The sequence below is a fragment of the Sphaeramia orbicularis genome, chromosome 13 (genome assembly GCF_902148855.1).
Source record: "Sphaeramia orbicularis chromosome 13, fSphaOr1.1, whole genome shotgun sequence".
NCBI lineage: Eukaryota > Metazoa > Chordata > Actinopteri > Kurtiformes > Apogonidae > Sphaeramia > Sphaeramia orbicularis.
Genome location: NC_043969.1, coordinates 34,504,836 through 34,526,227, shown reverse-complemented (window position 1 = coordinate 34,526,227; position 21,392 = coordinate 34,504,836). Strand labels below are relative to the sequence as shown.

General features: G+C 37.3%; 1 protein-coding gene across 3 annotated transcripts in view; it reads right to left on the bottom strand.

Annotated features, from left to right (window-relative positions):
• Nucleotides 1-21,392, bottom strand: part of stard13b (StAR related lipid transfer domain containing 13b) — a 124,071-nt gene that overhangs the window by 90,668 nt on the left and 12,011 nt on the right. Inside the window, exons 1-3 of one of the 3 annotated variants that reach the window (XM_030151794.1) lie at nucleotides 17,350-17,886; nucleotides 12,617-13,549; nucleotides 421-564 (exon numbers count right to left, since the gene is read on the bottom strand). The exons of 1 other annotated variant lie outside the window; for it this stretch is intronic. In XM_030151794.1, coding sequence (XP_030007654.1) covers nucleotides 421-564; nucleotides 12,617-13,447 — 975 coding nt within the window. In that variant the 5' untranslated portion in view covers nucleotides 13,448-13,549; nucleotides 17,350-17,886. Of the gene's footprint in view, nucleotides 1-420; nucleotides 565-12,616; nucleotides 13,550-17,349; nucleotides 17,887-21,392 lie in introns of those variants that run through there. One more of the 3 variants, XM_030151796.1, reaches the window with a different exon arrangement.

The window sequence follows — 21,392 nt, the reverse complement described above, 5'->3', positions numbered from 1 at the left end:
GATTTCCCTTTAAGTTGTGGTTTTATGCATTATCACAACTTCAATTAGAAGAATCTGTTAAAATCTATCTGTAATCTGTAGCACTTTGAAAAAAAAATGAGCGGGACATCGAATTCTTTTGAACACCTGTTGCTCAAAGCTCTGAATAATCCACTGGGGTTTTCTTTCCACAGAGCAAAGTAAATTGATTTACGGAAGTTTAAGACCATGACCAAGTATGCAGCATACGCTTCACAAGAATGTGTACAGTACCAGCCGTGACAGGGCACATACCGTTATGCACTGAAAGACAGAGGACTGTAATCCACATGATGAACTACACTCAGTATAAACAGTTTAATATCAAAATATGGGAGCAATCTTGTGTCAGAGTGTTAATCAGATGGTAATGTGTTGACATTAAGGATAACATTCTGTCACCTGTTTTTTGCGGTTGGTGCAGGGTGTGTTACAGGGGGATGAACTTGCACTCAGAGCTTCCTCTATGTCCAGATTAAGCTGGTCCAGTTTCCTCATCAGTTGGCTCATTGACTCTGACCAGGAAGACTTGACCTGTGGAGACTCCTGTGGGCAAAAGGAGAAAGTACTGCAAATAAATCTCTTCTACATCCGAGAGGAACAGATCTAATATAAACGTTCTTGCTACATTTTCAGTTTGTTTTTTTCAGCTTTGAAATTCTCCATCAAAACTGAATGCATTTTTTTTAGGTCTGGTTCCATTTGATTTTTTTGTTTTATTCTATAAAATGTTGGCATTTCTACCTAACTTGTCTTATAAGTCAGAATTCCACCTCATGTTTTTGCAACATTTCTGCAAAAGACAAACAAAGATGCATGTAAAAGTTTGAGGCTAGTCAAAGTTTAGTTAAATATCATCACACTCAACATTTTTTTCCTCCACATTTTAAAGCTGCTGTAAAAGTAACTGAAATCAGAGGCAAAAATCACATTCATTGAGTTATTGTGTGTCACAGTATCATTTAGCACTCCTGGGTAAGGTGAGAGCATTATTTACAACAAAGCTCTAAACTGAAATAAGAGTTACAGGCAAACCCAAAAAAAGTATCTTGTAAACTGCAGACACTACAACAGCAGAGCACCCTACTGCGACACATGGTAATGCGATCTCTGCAGACGCCTCCTGGGGTGAAATAGCAACAGGAGGAGGAGGCTCCAGACATGTGTGCCACACAGACCATGATGGAATTCCCTGCCCCTGGCTTTCACTACTCCCCAGACACACCATGTATATAAATAGACCATCTTTACGCAGACATGACCTGTGTCTGAGGATCTGGAGGTCCAGCCTCATAAATCAGCAGGATACACTTCAGTCACTAAAGTATAAATTATCATTGTTGTTCTGCAATTTGAGCAGGAATTGCATTGACAGAAAGGAGGTTGTGTGTCCAGGAGGTAGTCATGTGCTTCACACCATGAGGCAGAATTACTACAGAGCCTTTTCAGGAACCAAATATGACACCCATGCACAACATTATTATGGGTAAAATGTGTTGAGAGGTCTTCAGATACTAATAATAAGTGAAATTGTCTTGTTTAGGTGCTAATTTCAACAAAGATACAGCATCATGATGTCAGGTTTTGTAAGTCAAAACAGGTTTGGTAATAAATTGATGTATTAAATTTAGATTTCACTATAAATTAACTCAGTTAAAAACTACAGACAAGGCAGGCACCATCTGCCGTTAAAACAAATCAAATTATCAAAATGAATTAAAACTAAAAACACTGCCAGTTTTTGAGGTGTCACGACTTCTGGTCACATCTAACACAAGTCATCTTTTTCAGGATTAAATCTCTAAATGCACTTAAGAGAAATATCAAATAAACTGGATGTCCTTGATAAGGTGTGGTCCTCAATTCTACATCAGATTTTGCAAAATTACACAGAAAAAAGACAAGCTGAATTCCACAAGGAAATCTGAAGTGTCATAATCCATTTGTATCAGTTAGTTATAAAGAGAAATGTCTTTAGATGTGTACTGACAGACAGATCTATGTGCACTCAATTATACAGGTGCCAATCAGCACAAAGCAGAATATCTGAGTCAATTACAAATGCAGACACTGAAAAACAGGGATCCAGTTGTATTCCTCTTAAAAGTGAGGAATTCATGGACCAGACCTCAGATTGTCCATTCATGCGGTTGACCACCCAGGATCAGCTGACTGATCTAGAACTGAGAGAAAGTGCCCTTTTCCACCCAATCCCTGAGGAATGACCTAAATCTGGCCAATCCTCTGCTGACCTCTAAGGCCTGTAAAGGTCAACTGGGGTCACAGAAAGGAAGGAAGAAAAAAAAAAAAAAAACCCTTTGCCTCCTTGTTCAGTCTGTCTTCCAAGCATGGTGTTGACCAGAACATAAAAGTTTGGCATGAGATCAGTCTGTTTAGACATTGCAATCCTCTGTGTCTGCCAGACATATTAAGGTGTTTAGACAAATATATGTTTTGCACATGTCAATGTCATGACCTTAAGACTGACTGACACCAGAATGTGAACGCACTAGGGTACATGACAATATAGCTCTGTAATGACATACTGATGGTGCGTCTCTATATTAAAGGTCTCAGACAGTGACACATCCGCAACCTTTCAACAAAGAGCCTGTTTCATTAGTTGCTTTTCCATTGACCGTCAAACTGTGCGAATATAATTTATGCATAAAAATTAGCCTAATGGTTTTTCGATGAGAAGCTTTTGTGCTGGCAAGAGGTGGTTTTTCAGGTGTAGCAAAATCAGTATATCATGCAAAACTACCATGGAAAGAACTTTTTCTGCAACTAGAGTCACGTGAATAAAAAAAACAAACAAACAAAAAAAAACCCAGATGTGACAGATGTTACAACAAGTGAAGAAGAAGAGTTTTAAAAGAAATATTACGCAGTATGTGTGGACGCACCAAGAAACGGAATCATTTTTTAATTTAGAACGGGATAGAGGGGAAATATATAATAATAATAATAATAATAATAATAATAATAATAATAATAATAATAATAATAATAATAATAATAATGAATATATCGATAAATCAACATGATATTTATGTTCGTGGCCATGTTTATGGAATGACTTCTCGTGTCATCTTGTGATAATAAACAAATCATTGCATATGTGATTTAATGGAAAAACCGACATTACGCACTTCAATTTATTCGACATTTTTAGTAAATATCAGGAAAGTTCTGCACAGATGTCCAATCGACGAGCCACTACTGATAAAGAGGTTACAGGTGGTCTACTGACACACAGTTTAAGTCTATAGATACAATAAATGTACAAATGATAAAGATATCTACTTAATGTGACTATATGCAGTATTCCTACATTCAAATACTTTAAAAGGATGTAAAATTATCATTAGAGTCTTTAGAATGAATACGTTTTGAAATTCTGCCAAAGATGCCAATGTATTAAATAGGGATGTAACGATATGAAAATTTCATATCACGGCTATTGTGACCAAAATTATCACGGTTATCATTATTATCGCAGTATTGTTGAAACTGTGTTCAAAATGTTCAAAAAGTACTAATACACACACTGAAATAATTTAACCAAGTTATATTCAAAAAAATAATAATAAAATAAAATAATTGGCACAATGTCCCTTCTGTTGCAGAAACATTCAAATATTAACCCTTAGTGGTCTGAGCCTATTTTGTCAGTTTTTCAGTACTTTTGATTTTGCCTTTATATACTATAGAAACAAATGTTTACTATACATGTTTGGTATCTGTCTTTTCAGCACAACTTCATTTCTATCATCTGTCTATTATTTTTTCACTTTAACCTACTATATCAACACAAAAGGACAAAAAAACACACAAAAAAAATAAAATCCAATTTGAAAAATGTATATAATTTATTGCATAAATGACACAAAGATGCTAAACGAACCTTTTCAGAGACTTTAAAAGTGAATATTGATTCCAAATATTAGGGATATAAAATTAAAATTGTAATAAATTAAAACTATAGTCAAATATTTGACATAAAAACAGATCTTTGCATAGGTATTTTCTATGGAAAAGTGCAGTAATCAAACACGGTTATCATGATAATTACAATTTAAATGGTAATACTAACCGTCTGCAATTCTATTGCGGTTTATCGTTATACCGGTAATCGTTACATCCCTAGTATTAAATTGTACAAATGAACTGAACTCATTTACACTGACAGGCCAGTAGATTTATGTGACCACTAGAGGGAGTAGTGAGTCACTACCAGCCTCCAATAGTGATGAAAACTAACACCACAAAGCCTTTGACTAAAGCATCAGAAAGTGACCAGAACCGCTAAAATCCAACTTCTAGAGTCAAAGTGATAAAAGGTGAAGTGCTGCTGTTGTTTTCACAGTTATAAATGAAAATAATGGAGTTTGATGTGGAAAAGCATTTTGTCAACATGGATGAGTTTGATTATGAGTCTCCTGAAGGCATAAAGTTCCAGACAGATCCTTAACGCACTTATTGACAACACAAACCGTACAGAAAACTGGTTTACCCAACAGACCAGGGTATTTATGTGACCACTAGAGGGAGTAGTGAGTCACTCTGCCGATTTCCAGTGGTGATGAAAACGAACACCATGGGGTCTTTAACCAAAGCATCAGAAAGTGACCAGATGGGATGAGAACTGCTAAGAAACAACTATTAAAGTCAAAAAGAAAATGACAAATTGATTAAAGCAAGAAACACTGTTGTTGTTTTCTCCACTGGACACAGTTATAAATGAAAAGAATGGAGTTTGATGCTGAAATGGCAGCGTTTCCTCTGTATGGGTGAGTTTGAATCTGAGGCTAATGAGGGTATAAAGTTATCATCTTTGCTAAGCTGACTGTTTGCTGATCCATGGGCCAGACTTAACTGTGACAGCTCTGACTTTGTTTAGAGGATTCCAAAAAAACAAAAAAGTTTATCTTTAGAGCAGCTATTGACAACACAAAGCATACACAAAATGGGGATGATTTGTGGTTTTACTGTGATTGTTTTCAGGCTAAAAACAGAGCTAAGCTAACAAAGCTATAATGTAAACTATCAGCTGCTGCAGTATGTGAAGATTATAAGAAAGAGTGTTATTTTGACCAACTTTGAGTTTTAGTTTGAAGAAGAAAACTTGTTGAAACCATAATACAGATGTGTGTAAACAATGAACTTGAACATTATTCAGTGAATGATGCAGTCTGTGGATGCGTATTGTTGGGTTTTTTTGGTAGTCCTAAGTGTGTTCTGGTACCTGACTTCCCTCTGCTGTTGAGAGTTTGGAATTTCTATATTACATAAACCCCATTCAACCATGGAACCAAAAAGAACATCTTGCTTCATGTAGAACACTTTGTACTAGACTCTTGTGTGGGTTAAGTAGCTAAAAGAAAAGCAAAATAACGACTGAAAGTTTGTTTGAAGATGTCAGGTTGATGCTTGCAGGACTGTGGAAAGCATTAGTCCACTGTGAAATTGATCTTTTTCATAGCTCTGCTCCAAACTCCAGAGGAAGACGTGTGTAAAATTAGATTTCTAGCCACACAGTTTTGGGGGAAAATGTGCAGATTTTCCCACTCTGTTTACTCTACACAGGTTTAAAAAAAAAAAAAAAAAAAAAAAAAAAAAAAAAAGAGAGAGAGAGAGACATTACAGCTAAATAAAGACATCCTCGAGTTTCTTACTGGGAACTGGGACGACTTTAATAGTTTAGATATCATTCTGACCCTGTGGCCAAATTCTTTTATAAGAAAAATTAATTAAAGAAGCTGAAGATCTTGTGAGCTGTATTTCTAATTAACCCCTTGAGTCGGAAAACACAAATGCAAGAAACAGATGCCCCATTCTTGCATAGACTGGAGCCAAATCTGGAACACATTCACACTGTCTCTTTTCAGTGACATCCCCATAAGGTGCTGTTCAGGAATGTGGGCACTTCTGCTTAGAATGAGACAAATTCCAGAGAAGGCTTGACGCTCAAGTGAGACACTACCCTTGATTCATCTCTTCGTGCCTTTCTCCTCGATGTGGCCCCGGCAATTGTGTGAAGTCCTCACACCATGGCAACTGAGCTGGTATGAGTCAATCCTTTAGATAAATGCATTAATGTTATCTTCTTGGGACAACAAAATGTGAGCCGACTATAACTTTATCAGCGCAAATTGGCCACATTGTGGACCCCAACACAGCGTCTTTGACATGGAAATGAGGAGTTAAGTGTGTGAGCTCTGGGCTCTGTGCCTAGTCTGCGCCACCCACTGAGAGTGCCAGAGATCACCATGGAGGTATCCAAATGTAGCAGCCGGTCATGCGAAAGGGCAACGGCTACCTGGCTACATCTGAGAATAAATTACACTCTTAATGACCTGCAGTGTAAATGAGTTCCTTAACATAAGCCAACCTAAAATACAGTCCCTGTCATATCTGCAGATGTAGGACAGGACACGGTATTCTAGGAGTTATAGGGGTCTTCAGTCAAAAACCACCTAAATAGTGTAAGCGGGGGGGAGTCATGAGAAGACACACTGCAGAAACTAGAATGCATGTAGTGCCCTCATATGGTTAATGCTAAAAACTGCATGTGCTTTTCCTGCTCCCCTACTAGAGTACTTTTACACAATGTGCTGCCAGATGGACATTTATGTATCAGTAACTACACTAGAAGCAGATGTGGCAAAAGTGCACATTAATTCCTCAAGTATAAGTACAGATATAAAGCAAAAATAAACTGAAATTATAGTAAAAGTGCAAAAGTACAGGCTCTCAAATGTGTTCAAAGAGTAAAACTGAAAAGTGGCCCTTTGAAGGATATTACTACTGACTGTTTTAGCGCAAAGTAAACTTAATTTCATGTCAGGTTTATGTATGTGAATATGTATGTGTGTATGTATGTATGTATGTGTGCATGCATATATGTAGGCTATATATGTGTGTGTGTATGCATATGTGTAGGCTATATATGCATGTATATATGCATGCATGTATGTGTGTGTAGGCTATATATGCATGTATGCATGCATGTATGTATGTATGTATGTAGGCTATATATATGTGCATGTATGTAGGCTATATATGCATGTATGTATGTGTGTGGGCTATATATGCGTGTATGTAGGCTATATATGCATGTATGTAGGCTATATATGCATGTATGTATGTATGTATGTATGTATGTATGTATGTATGTGTGTAGGCTATATATGCATGTATGTAGGCTATATATGCATGTATGTAGGCTATATATGCATGTATGTATGTATGTATGAATGTATGTGTGTAGGCTATATATGTGTGTATGTATGTAGGCTATATATGCATGTATGTATGTGTATATGTACGTGTGTAGGTTATATATGTGTGTATGTATATATGCATATATGTATGTATGTATGTCTGTCTGTGTGTGTATATGTGTGTAGACTATATATGTGTGTATGTATATATTTTTGTATGCATGTATGTGTGTAATATAATATATGTATGCTATGCATGCTATGTATGCATATATGCATGTGTGTGTGTGTGTGTGTAGGTGTGTGTGTAGGTGTGTGCGTGTGTGTGTGTGTGTGTGTGTATGTAGGCTATATATGTATGTGTGTGGGTGTGTATGTGTGTATGCATGTAACATATAAAATCTAATATTAGCAATGTATGTTGGTGTTGATTCTAAACAGTAACAATAATAACATCCAAGGAAATGAAGGGATATTAATTTAATATAGTATATAAAGCTTAAATCAGTAAGGATGATACAGTCATAGTGCGGGGGGGGGGGGGGGGGTACATCATGTAACTGACTCCTCAAAGTGTAGAACGTTGTATTTTTTTTTTTTTTTCTATTTTATTTCCTCTTCCTTATAAGATTGAAGACTATTAAACCCTTTTTTTGCACCAATGTCAAAAGCACTTTTCACTGTCTTTTAGTGCATTTTGATCTTGTTAGGTTTGTAGTTGCATAATAAATCCCAATGGATATATCAACAGAATATTCATTTCTTTATATTTAATCTATTCTCTCATTCACATAGCTCAGGAGTTTTCCACTTTGTAACAGTGAGGTCTCTGTTTTTACTGTTATGAGTGAAAATAATGCCATGAGACTTTTGTTCTTGTTTTCTTCTGGATATTCTTACAGTTGCGGCCCACATGGTACAGTGACTGACTGATAACCATAACAGAGCCTCTGGTGTGACGGCATGAGAAGCAATGACCCGCTGTCCTTCGATAATATTTACAACAGGCTCCCTGGATTCCCTGCATTCTTCAACGGTTCTCCAAAACAACTCATTCAGAGTCGAGTGTCATTCTGCGCATAAAAGCTGGCATTACCTCAACGTCTTACCCAACCGACGGACTGAAAGACTAATCTCCAGCAGCCGTTTACTCGGCCCTGTTTACATATGCGCTATTATCTGCAGACTGTTTGGAAAAGCACGGCAGTTATGAGCCATTTGATATGTTTCACCCAGAAGCAACAGAAAACACATGCACCAGATTTGAGCACATTCACGGATGTCTGTGCGGGACTTTTAAAGGGCAGTAAAAAGTTAAGGGTGAGGGGTTACAGGATGGTTACATCCCGGGTCAGGCTGGAGGTTGTGTGAAATGGGCCTTGACTTGTTGAAGAAAATGGAGAAGTTTAGTAATGGAAGGCTAAGTTCAGTGCTAATACAGCCTGCAATGGGCTCTGTCAAAACACTGCTGCCTGCTGAGGGAGTGGAGGAAAAGCAGAAGCTGTTTGCATTCCTTCTGGATCTGCATTTCACGAGTATAAATGGGAAGTCAGTGTACTCCCACACACTTATACCGACCATGTATTATCTCACAGCGCAATGATGTCAGCTGTGAGGAGCTGGCAAACAGAGACTTCTACAAAGACGGCTTCTTGTACTGACCAAAGACAGCACTTACGTTGGTTAAACAATTCCACTACGAATCCATTATCTGGAGGTGTCTCTGTACACACTGCTCCGATATCGACCCCCACCTCAGGAACCTTTATTATGTGTCATTCTACATTTTTCATATCATCCATGACTGCGTTCTCATATGCTTTTATTTCCAGTAAAATTGGAAATAAATATATTTTTCCCGCAAAAGAATTGGAAGTAATAGCGTTTACCTCTGAAATTGCTCAGTGCTACCTCCTTCTTAACTGAAAATCCACAACAGCCCCTTCCAGCGCACAATGGATTAACAAGGTTATGTCCTTTTTAAAAGTAAAGACAATTAGTTATTCAAAATGAGGAAAGTTGAACAAGTTCTACAATAAATGGCAATAGTTGGTGATTTTTTTTGACACAGTATAATTCCCTTCCTTTTTTATTTATTTATTCATGTTTTCAGTTATTTGTTTTTATTTATTCTTATGTTTATGTGATCAGTTTAATTATTTTACACAGACTACAGTATGTCTTAGCATTCTTTTCATTGTATTGTTTGTCGGGTTTCATCGCTATTTGTTCTTAAAACATGCAAATCTAAATCTAATGGTGTATACAAACATAGTTAATGTTGACATGAGTGTGCCCTGGTATATGTAAGTGCCTTTGTTCCTCTTCTATACACATTAATAAAAAATATGAAAAAAAAAAAAAAAAATGTTATAGACTTAAATTGTACTTCCTATGATGAATGTTGGTAATTAACTGACAAACTTTAACCCATAAAGACCCAGTGCTACTTTTGTTTCAGTTCCTAAATGAATTTTTCCTCTCTATTTAACCTTTTTAAGGGATTTATCATCATTTATTATAATATCCTTCGTATTGTGAGTGTTTTCAGTGAAAATAATGCATTTTTCCAAATTGAATTTGGTGATCATGTAGATTTTAATAAAAAAAACAACAAAACAAAACAAAAAAAACCTCAGATTAAAGTTATGATTATTGTCTGAGAAACAGAGAAAACTGAAGAAAAAGTGACTTTTACAGCAAAGATATCAATAAATGAATGAAAAAAATGAGTGTTTCCATCCACTGTCATTGATCCAACTCCATGGGTTTTACTGGTGAATCAGTGTTGTAGAAGATGAAAGTGTTTCCATGGTAACTACAGAGCCTCTGAACGTCCAAATAGGTCATATCTGATGACCATGAAAAGATGAAAATCTGTATTTTACACCAATTATTTACATGTATTGATAGGATTTGTGGGTCAGAAGTCATTAAACATTTTAGATCAGTCGATGGTTTTGGTCAGCGGTGGAGGTTTGGGTCTTTATGGGTTAAAGACGCAATGTGTAGGATTCCACTGAATCTAGTAGTGAGGTTATCATAACCACTAAAAATGCCAAAAATGTCAAAAATGCTAAAAATCCAAATGGCACTTATTAGAGGCAGTATCTGGTTTGTCCATTCTACAGAAGATTCACTCCCTTTCTAGAGATAAATGCCTCAGTCCGATTATGTTGTCTGTCTACAGGGTGGGGAAGCAAAATTTACAATGAACATTTAGTTGTTTTTTCTCAGCAGGCACTACGTCAATTGTTTTGAAACCAAACATATATTGATGTCATAATCATACCTAACACTATTATCCATACCTTTTCAGAAACTTTTGCCCATATGAGTAATCAGGAAAGCAAACGTCAAAGAGTGTGTGATTTGCTGAATGCACTCGTCACACCAAAGGAGATTTCAAAAATAGTTGGAGTGTCCATAAAGACTGTTTATAATGGAAAGAAGAGAATGACTATGAGCAAAACTATTACGAGAAAGTCTGGAAGATACTATTAAAGAAGAATGGGAGAAGTTGTCACCCGAATATTTGAGGAACACTTGCGCAAGTCTCAGGAAGCGTGTGAAGGCAGTTATTGAGAAAGAAGGAGGACACATAGAATAAAAACATTGTCTATTATGTGAATTTTCTTGTGGCAAATAAATTCTCATGACTTTCAATAAACTAACTGGTCATACACTGTCTTTCAATCCCTGCCTCAAAATATTGTAAATTTTGCTTCCCCACCCTGTAGGTGCGGCTGCCTGCATAACGCTTTGCAACAAACAGGATCAATACATCGATTTATTTGCACATAATTTTTTCCTCATTGATGCACTGGATACTGTTGTGCCTTCATTCAATAGACATGAAGGGGTTAATGTCATTCATTATCACGGGTGGGTTGAAGGTCTTTATTTGGGTTTATGACAATCTCCTATAAGAACTAGTTTTGATCATTTTGATTACATTTTGATATAGTTTACTTTCATTGACATAAAAAAATGCAAGCTTTTGAACTAAATGCATTTATCGATCTATAAAAAATAAACATTTACTGAGATAAGAGAAACTATTTTTCAGATAAAACACTTTTTTTTTTTAATTTTTTATACAAAATCTGCGTGCAACATGGTAAAAAGGACACGAAAATTATGCGCTACCATATTTTTTTAAAAATATCTTTTCGTTCTCTTACTGGTACATTTTGGGCATCAAAGTAAATATGCAAGGCAGAGTGTTTACAAAAATGACCACTGTTGCAAAATCACTCAGGTTCTGCACATAACATGAATGGACACAGTGGGTTACACACGAAACCTGGAATGAGACTGAAATCCATGGTAAAGCTGCATGTCTGGATTACAAAAACCACTAGGCTAATCAAATTTAACACAGTGTCTTTATTTATAGTGGTATATAACACCATTTCAAGCCATGTTTTCCAGATCAAATGCACTGTTACCTAGGTAGTTTTTCCTGTCCCAATTTTGGTCCTCCCCCGCCCCCCCCCCCCCCAATAGCAAAAGTATCATTTTTTTTGCATTATCTGAGACCATCATTAGGTACATCCTGGGGGTTTATATGTCTAAATTTCTCTTTTATTATTGGGTCTAAAAAGCTCACAAAGATACCAAAATGAACCCAGTTTCATAGAAGCACCCATTTCATAAATTCATCCAAGAGACCAGATTGGAACTTATAGTGGTCCAGTTTTGGCCCAGGGGCTGTATGTTTGACACCCTTGCTCTGTATCCTACTTTACGGTTGCACTGTCAATCAATAATGTTTAATTTGAGTTTTTTTCCATTTTGAATAGGTCTATAACCCTACAACGCTGAACGCATCATATTTGATACATGAGTGTTGAAGCCCTCAACATGATCAGTGTGATATTTTTTTTTTCTTGAAAAACCTGATGTATACAATTAGATACATGCAATACACATAATCCACAAGGGGGGAGGAATTCATTCACCAGAGGTCTTTCCAGTGACACTACAAGATTGTCATTAATAAGGAAGGAAACAGAACTTTGCCATATTTGAAAAGGAATTACCAGTTTGTTAGACATGTTTGTGTTTTTTTGTTGTTGTTGTCGTTGTTTTTGTTTGTTCAAAAATAATATTTGAGCATTGAGACCCAATGTATCAAATATGATACAAAATTTAAACTCATACATGGAAATTCATATTAAAAAAACAAAAAATTGGGGTTGTTCAGAAGGACCAATGAAGGCTCCAGTTTCAAAGAACTGGAATTTTCTGTCAAAGATTTAATTGTTCAGGCTTTACAGGGTTAAGTTTCTTTCTTTTGTCTCTATATGATTAAAACTACTATGCAGGAGCATCATTACATAATTGCTAATGAGTTTAAATCGGCGTACCTCCTTAGTGTTGGTGTCTCCCTCTGCTTCGTAGTCGTTGCTGGATGAGTGACCGAGTTGTGCTCGGCCACTAACACCACCTCTCCTCTTCTGTCTGTCTCTGCTGCATCTGTCTCTGCGATTGACCAGCAGCTCTTTACACTGACGAAGCTCTGGAAACACGTCCTCATTATCATCATCATCATCATCATGGTCATCCTCTTCATCCTCCTCCTCCTCCTGTGAAGACTGACCATCCTCGGAGCTGTCATTGATGAAAGTATGGCGGTCGGTGTAGTCGGAGAAGGTGATGGAGCTCAGTTTGTGCTTAACAACGCAGGGCAAATCCAAGGTTTTCTGACCTGCATCAGGGGAAGGAGTGGAGACCACACTGGAGAACTGTTCATCTGGAGTTGTAACGATATGGCCATTTGAGAAACGCTCTCCACTTTTTACCCCACCATAGTCCAGGTCTGTCATGTGAACAGGATGATGATGAACCACCTGATCTGACTCTTCTTCTTCAACAGGACCAGGGGGCAAAACGGTAGCAGAGTCGTCTCCTATAGAGTTTGTGGATACTTCATGATACTGAGACTCCTCCACAGCAATGACTGACACTTCCCCAGTCTCTACAAAGTCACTGTTATTATGACAGGCATGTGAAAAATCCTCCTTCAGTTTGCATATATCCTGATCTGGCTCCAGTAATATAATATTTTGGGTTTCAAGGAGGCGGTCATCATCTTTTAGATCCACAGAGCCATTAACTGACAACTCCTGGGATGAAAAACCCAATCTGTGGGATCCTAAAACTGTCTGAAATTGATGTCCCTCAGGTGTTATATCCATTCTTATTTCATCCTATAGTTTTTATCCACAGATATTTGTGCTTGATATAGTGGATGGCCATTGTTCACACAGGATGTTGTGTCAAACTATATTACAGATAACCTGAAGGAAACACAAAGGAAAATATGTGAATGGAATGTAACACAAAAGAGCAGAAAGAGATTAAAAAAAAAAAAAAATCCAAGGAGCAGATTTCAATAAAACCAGACTCACTATACATACAGTTGTGCTCATAAGTTTACATACCCTGACAGAATGCACATGGGACAGTCTTGGATGTTCCAACATGACAATGACCCAAAACACAAGGCCAATTCGACTTGTCAATGGCTACAGCAGAAAAAAGTGAAGCTGAAGGAGTGGCCATCTCAGTCTCTTGACCTCAGTATCATTGAGCCCCTTTGGGGAGGTCTCAAAGATGCAGTTCATGCAAGAAAACCCAAAATCTTAAAGGAACTGAAGGCGTTTCGCCAAGAAGAATGGGTAGCTTCACCATCTGAGAAAATAAAGGGCCTCATCCACAGCTACCACAAAAGACTTCAAGTTGCCATTGATGTTAAAGGGGACAATACAGAGGATTAAGAACTAGGGTATGTCAACTTTTGATCAGGGTCATTTGGATAGTTTCTGTTCTGTATGATTTAAAAAGAGCAAACACTTCTGTTGGATAATAAATGGCTTCACCCAACTACTAGCCAGGAGTAAAAGAAAAGTTTTTGTACACTCACAGTCGATGAAAACTTTGAGACCATATTTTTCGACATAATTTTTATTTTGAAACCCTAAACTGGAATTTTTTCATATGAATCATTTGTGTAGGATATTGGCATACAGAAACAAAAATCTAAAGTTTCAAGAATAATTTCAAAACAAAAAACTTAACAGAAGAAAATGGCACCTGCCAAACACAAAGTCACAACAGTAGCGGTCCTGGTTGGGAGTTGTCACTCTCTCTCTCCCTGGACATGGTCTATCATCAACAGAGCCTGTGGTGTTGTGGCGTTCAACCAGGTTTCTGATTGTGGGTCGGGAACAGCTCATACATACGCCTGGCTATATCACTGTAGCTCAAACCGGCCTCCACCATACCAAGTGCCCGGAGGCGTTGTTCACGTGATAGACGTGGCATGATGCCGTTCACTGGACTAACAATGGTGGCCTTTTTTTGGGCCGTTATATAGGCCTTCAAAATCAATCCTCAAATTGTGCAGATACCCACTGAGTATTGCCTAATGTGTATTTGGTCCACTTTTGCAAAGAGACCGACCCATGTGCAATGAACCGTGACAACATGACAACTCATCATTATCTCAACTACCCGAGCACTAAGTCATCAATAAATCCACAATGAATACTTACAACCCCCCACAAGTAGAAATATGCATATATTTCTACCTCAAAGTTTCTATTGACTGTCAGTATATTATCATTCATATTCTCTGAAAAACAGCCAAAGAATCATAAATTCTGCTGGGGTATGTAAACTTATGATCACAACTGTACTTTTCAGAGTATTTCCATCTATACTCAAGTTAACCCTTTAAAGGGCAGTCATAGAAATGCGTTGAGATTCAATATTTTAACCTTAGTGTGTTACTGGATGACATAAGAATTTATTCCTTTTTTGAAAATTTTCCAAAAAATTACATAGATATGTAGAAAATCAAGGTCACCGAAGTTACCATATTTGGTTCATTACCTGTAACTGGCCAAAAAAAAAAAATAAATTCAATAAGTAAATATAAAAAATACAAGAAAAAACAAATGTAAGGCAAAAAGAATATCACTTTTAGAACATTAGAACAACATAAGTGCTGATCCAGACCCCTGTCCACATTATCCCTTTGAACATCATTCCTTACATTAGTACCATTACTTCATGGTACCTCACAAAGCCGGAACACTCACTGTTCATACAGAAGTGGACCTTACAGACCCTGTAGACCACACTGGACCTGAGACTGGTGACTCACTGTCCTCACTGGAACTGTTGCTGTCACTAGTCGCTTTTCCATTGACCCTCACATTGCGCAAATATAACTTGCGCATAAAAATTTACCTAATGGAAAAATGACAATTTCTCCAAAAGTCTCATTTTTCGATCAAAAGTTTTTGCACTGGCAAGAGGTGGTTTTTCGGGCATAGCGCAAATGGTATATCACGCAAAACTGCAATGGAAAGACCTTTTTTCACAACTAGAGTCAGGTGAATTAAAAAAACAGATGTTGACATACGTTACAACAAGCGAAGAAGAAACATGTCGTGATATGTGTAGACAAACCAGGAAACCCAATCATTTTTTTAAATTTAGTACAAGATAGAGGGGTAATATATAATAATAATAATGAATATATCTGTAAGTCAACACCGTATTTACCTTTGTCACCATGTTTATGGAATAACTTCTCGTGTCATCTTGCGATAATAAATAAACAAATCATCGCATTTGTGATTTAATGGAAAAACACACTTCTGTTTTTTCGTAAATATCGGTAAAGTTTTGCACAGATGTCCAATGGAAAAGCGACTACAGTCTTGTAATGTATGCGGAAATTACCAAAAATAGTCACTTGACCGATAAAGGGTTAAATGTAAAGCTGCAAAATCTACCTCAGAGTACGTGCTATCAAGGAAAATGTTTGCAAAGAAATTGAACATCTGGCTTAGGCCTGGCTGTTCAAGTCTGGATCTGTTTCACACACAATCGTGGTGACATCACTGCGCAGAGGAATCTGACTGCTCTTCCCCAGTAGGTGATTTACTATGTACTCAACACCATTCATCAGGGCAAAAAGATGCCCCTAGTCGACTATGGTTAACATCCCACTCACCCCTTCATTAAGCTCTTTTTTAAAACATACCTTGGATATGTCCGACACATCTGAGCGACACATGGAAAAACAATGGTATTACTGTACCACCTCAGGTGATTATCATCTACAGACTTTCCTCGGGAGATGTTTTCAGACAGGATAACCGGGCAACTCAACCAGGAAACTACCAAAAATAACAGCCGCTACAGGGGAGTTCCTCATTTCAATCAGCGGGTTTTCCATCGTTTCAACCAAAAAACACTTGATTTGTAAAGATGGAAGACCAGAGATGATTTAATAAATTATGTTGTGATGCATGATACAACAAATTCTACAAAAGAAAGCTTCTGTTAGTATGTTTGCTGGTGAGAAAGCTGCAGCTGGCAGTGCCTTTACCATGGCCTTGAGACACTTTACACACACAAACATGCATGCACGCAAACACACTCCTATGCTTTTAGTAGACAAACTGATAAAACAAACATAGACAAGGACACAAATTAACTAATAAATGTTACTCCAAGATAGAAACTCCCCTATAAAGTATGTCTGCATTAGAAAAATCAGCACCACAAAATGAAAACGTAATATAATAAGTAGATTAAATGCTGTATAGTGCCTCATGTAAACCTGCCCCTACATGGTGGATGTGGACTGAGTGTACAGAAGCTTAAGTTTCCTTCCAAGAAACCCCTCTTTTAAAAAAAAAAAAAGCATATGCAAAGGAGGTCTCATTATTCTCTAATGAATGCAGGGCAGATTTAAATGGAGGAAAGAAGTCACAGAGCGAAGATGAACTCAGGGTTTTGACTCATTAGAACACAACTTATTTAGAGGAGGGGGGGGGGGGGGGGGGGGGAGGAAAAAAAAACATGCAGTGTTGCAGATTTTTCAACAGAAAGCTCCTGAACAAGTCTTCTCACGTTGAAGCATCCTATAGTATAACTCGCCGCTGCTGTTTTCTGAGCTATTGAGGATTATTATAAAGAGAAAACAGGAGTTATCATTTGTCAAAAAAAAGCAGGTCATCACTGAAATAGCTTCATGGAAAAACAGAAAAGTGAAACAAAAAAAAAAAAAAACACTCACCTGTGGAATGGAAAGAGTTGTCCAAACAGTGTCACTGAGATCATGGCAAAACAGTGACAGTGAGGGTAGGTTGTGTGTTCCTGAAGGAGCACTGATATGGATTGGACGGCCCCTCACGCAGCCACACTTATGTCCCCATAGGCCTATTCTGCTAAAAGCCAAGCTTGTCATCACAGCTATCACCCCTCCTCCTTTTAGTGTTTCCCGTGAGGCTGCAGCTAGCGGTGACTAAACCATTCAGAATATGCCTAAGAACAGGGAGAATGCGTACTTGTTGGGAGATGGAAAGGGGAGGAGAAAAGAGACGGGGGGGAATGGAGGGAGGGGGTGGAGGGGTTGGTGGAGAGAGCGGCAGTAGTTGGCACTGTAAAAGAACAAGGTGAAATGGGTTTCTAGCCCTCACAAACAGCCTGTGAGGAATGGCTGACTTCACAGAGCCAAAAAAATGAGAAGTGCAGTTATTATTTATCACTTCAGAAAATATCGGACTCAGGAATTCTTTCCAGTTAAGGGGAAAACTGTGAAGAGAAATGATTTACAGGACAATATTACCCATAGATTAAAATGACGACTTCGCAAAAGGATCTGACGCTGAACTGAATCCAAAAGCATGTTTTCTTAAGTTTTTATTTGACACTATATATAGAAACCCTGTCAGTTCAGACTCTAATCTCTAAAGACAGCCTTATAAAAACAGAATCCTGATATTTAAACAGAAGGTCTTCTATTCAGCAGAGGACTCTTCGTTTGCAGAGATAGAATGAGAAATAGATTGTGATGTATCTAATGTGGGAGATAATATCAAAATATAAGCAAAATGTGCTTTTTACAATCATCAAAAACTGTTATTTAAGGTAGACTTATTTAAATTTGGAAGTTATTCTCAGTTGTCTCCAGGGGCGGATCTACAAGGGGGGGGTCCTTAAAACTGTATTTGTAATAACAAGCTCCTCAGAGTATTGAAACAAACAAACTGATTCAATAAATTAATTCTTTCACTCAACTACATCTTTTTAACTTTCTTTTCATTGAAGTTTTAAAATTGAAATTAAAAAAAAAAAAAAAAAAAATTCCAAAAAACATAAAGCAAACAAACAAACAAAAAGGAAGGGGGGGGGGGGGGGGCAATAGAGAACTAACGTTAACAAAGGTCATACACTGGGGCAAAAAATAGGCTCTTTCAATCACAGTGGGTTACATTTTTTACAGTGTACAGTCCATTTTTCCCAGACCTTTATATACTGATCCAGTCGTAACCTTATAGAAAAGGTCAGTCTCTCCATGCAGTTTATTTTCTTGATAAGTTCAGTCCAATCATCCTTTGAAGGGACTCAACCACATCTTAGGTAATTAGTGTATTCTTTTTCAGGGCAAAACTTTTACTTGTAGGGGAGTATTTTAATTTTATTACTGATACTTTTTTATTTTTAAGTGGTGTTTTGTTCTGTTTGTTCTGTGTCTATCTATAAATCTATAAATAGTTCTTGGGATTTATATAATGACAAATAGTATTTTTTGTTATATATATATATATATATATATATATATATATATATATATATATATATATATATATATATATATGACAATGTCTTGCCATCCCTTTATCACTGTGTTTTTTGTTTTTTTTTAAAACAGATCTAGCAGTAGTGGGGTCGCTCTTAAAATAAGGACAATTATGTTCCTTGCTGGGATAATATACAAAGTACTTATTAAATATAGCTCAGTATTAGATGGAATTTCTAATTAAGACAAAGTTAAATCACTTTTGTGACGATTAATTCCGTTTTTCCATCACCTATAATGTATCAGAATCACAATGACAGTAAAATAATATTTTGCTTTTGAATTGATTTGTTGTGGAAATGTGTTGATTGAGGTGCATCTTGTCTGTTATTTGAGCCAAAAGAAACAGATAAAAATGTTCTGTTGTCCTATATTTTGCACCAGACCCCATGCTGTTCTATTATCCATGACATTTATTAAATAAAGCCACATCCAAAATATCTACTATTATACTAATAATATGGGGACAGGTCATGTTTTTACTGCAAACAGAGATGTTTGCGTTATAGTTTACAGTGCTGCCGCAAATGAGAGATGAGAAAGAAAACCAACAAATGTTACAAGTCATGAACTTATACAAAAGCAAGAATGTATTTTAGAAAAGAAAGAAACTTAAACTGATAAAATCATGCTTTATATATATTTTTTAATCCACCTCAGTATCTATTCTTTGGTATTTTCTTTCTTTTTCGGTGCTGAACAGAAGCTACAAGTAATTTCCCTTTGACAACAGTGGTAAACAACGTCAATCTCAAAGCAGAAAAACACTACTGTTGAAATCAGAACTGTAACAAAAGCCTTTTTGTGCTTCACTGCGAGTCAAAAAAAACAAAAAAAACATGTAGGTATACAGCCAAGTGCACCACATATTGGGATTGTGGGTAGAAGTGAGTGAAAGTGAGAAAAGTCATGGAGGGTAACCACGAGAGGGGCATGTCTGAGCATTGGCTTTTTCATTGGCTGAGTCCTTGTTTATGCTGCTCCTGGGCTCCCCAACAGGGTTCATAGTCTGTAAATTGTCCTCGACTTTAGACCATTGTTGAGCTTTATTCGTCCACTTTTTTTGATGCAGATTCCCCTGTAACAGTAAAGTGTCGAAATAACAACCGCAAATTAACACTTGGACTCTGTTTGACCTCTGACCAGAGCGGAGGAAATGAGCGCTGACGGATGCCTCTCATTCACAAAACATGTTGAAATGTAGAGTCTCTCGACGTAGGTACAAAGCTTCCTTTTGTTTATGGTTTTTACAAGTCATCTTTAGCCTCCACCCTCAGCTGTAAAAACAAAGGCACATGAGCCGGTGGACAGCTTTTCATGCTGACTACAACACACACATTGATGCTGTAAATTGTACCGTAACACAGCAACAATACCCTGGAAACATTCAGAGAACTAAGAAGCATTTTATGACATTATTCTGAAGCATAACCAGGAATTATTGAATTTTTGTGCAGAACATAGCAGGCATACAAAACCAATAAACCCACTGTTTGACTAGTTAGATAAGATGTATGTGTACTGTGGTTTTAATGTTTCCTGATCTTTTGTTCAGAGCGAGTGACATTCCTGATGTCCTTGTTGGGTATCTGTGTTTACATTTGCTCTATTGTCTAAACGGTCACATGGCTAGGTTACACAAGGTACACAAGAGGTTTAGCTTTAACGGGCCAAGCTAAAATAGAGGCCAATTAATTGAAGAGGTTTACTGGACTGTAGTGTGCTGAAGCCTTTGTTGCATCTCCCCATTCATGTTTCCTGCCTTCTCGTCACTTCCCACCTTTAAATAAGCATCAAATATGCACATATAGACGTGGTTTATCGAATTATTGAATCACTCTGAGCGTGACAGTGGACCGGTTCAGACAAAATGTACTCTGGCCTTGTTGACTTTGTCTGGGAAGGTGACAAAAAAAGGGGGTATGCATGCAAAAGAAAAAAACAAAAAAGAGTGGAAATGAGTGTCCACTGTGAGGAAAACTGGAACAACTGGCTGCCCTTAATGAATAGCAGCCTTCTTTTTGGCAGATTGAGCTGTGGAGGTGAATAGTCCAAGGCCAGTGGGAGTGAGAACAGCTCGACTCCGACGCAGCTGGATGTTCTCACATGCTAACCTGGGAGGCCCGTGACCCTGATAAAAAAAAAAAGAAATAAAAAAAAAAAAGAAATAACCACAGCCTTATTTGTGCGACAACAGGAAAAACACTCTGAATCTGCTTCCACATGGGAGAGGGAGCCGAATCTGCACCTGGAGGAAGACAGTGAAATAAAAGAGGACATGGTTTTTGTGTATTATAAGAGGTGGGGGGCTTTGTACTGGCCAAACATCAAAGTTTCACGTCTGACTGAAAGACTTGTTGCAGTTCTGGGCGCTGTGCTTCATTTCAAAGACTCTTTTTTTTTTCCCCTTGCAGGATTTATAGTCTAACCAAGACATCAAAGTTCTATAGCTTTGAAGCTTCTGTTTAGTGAAAATT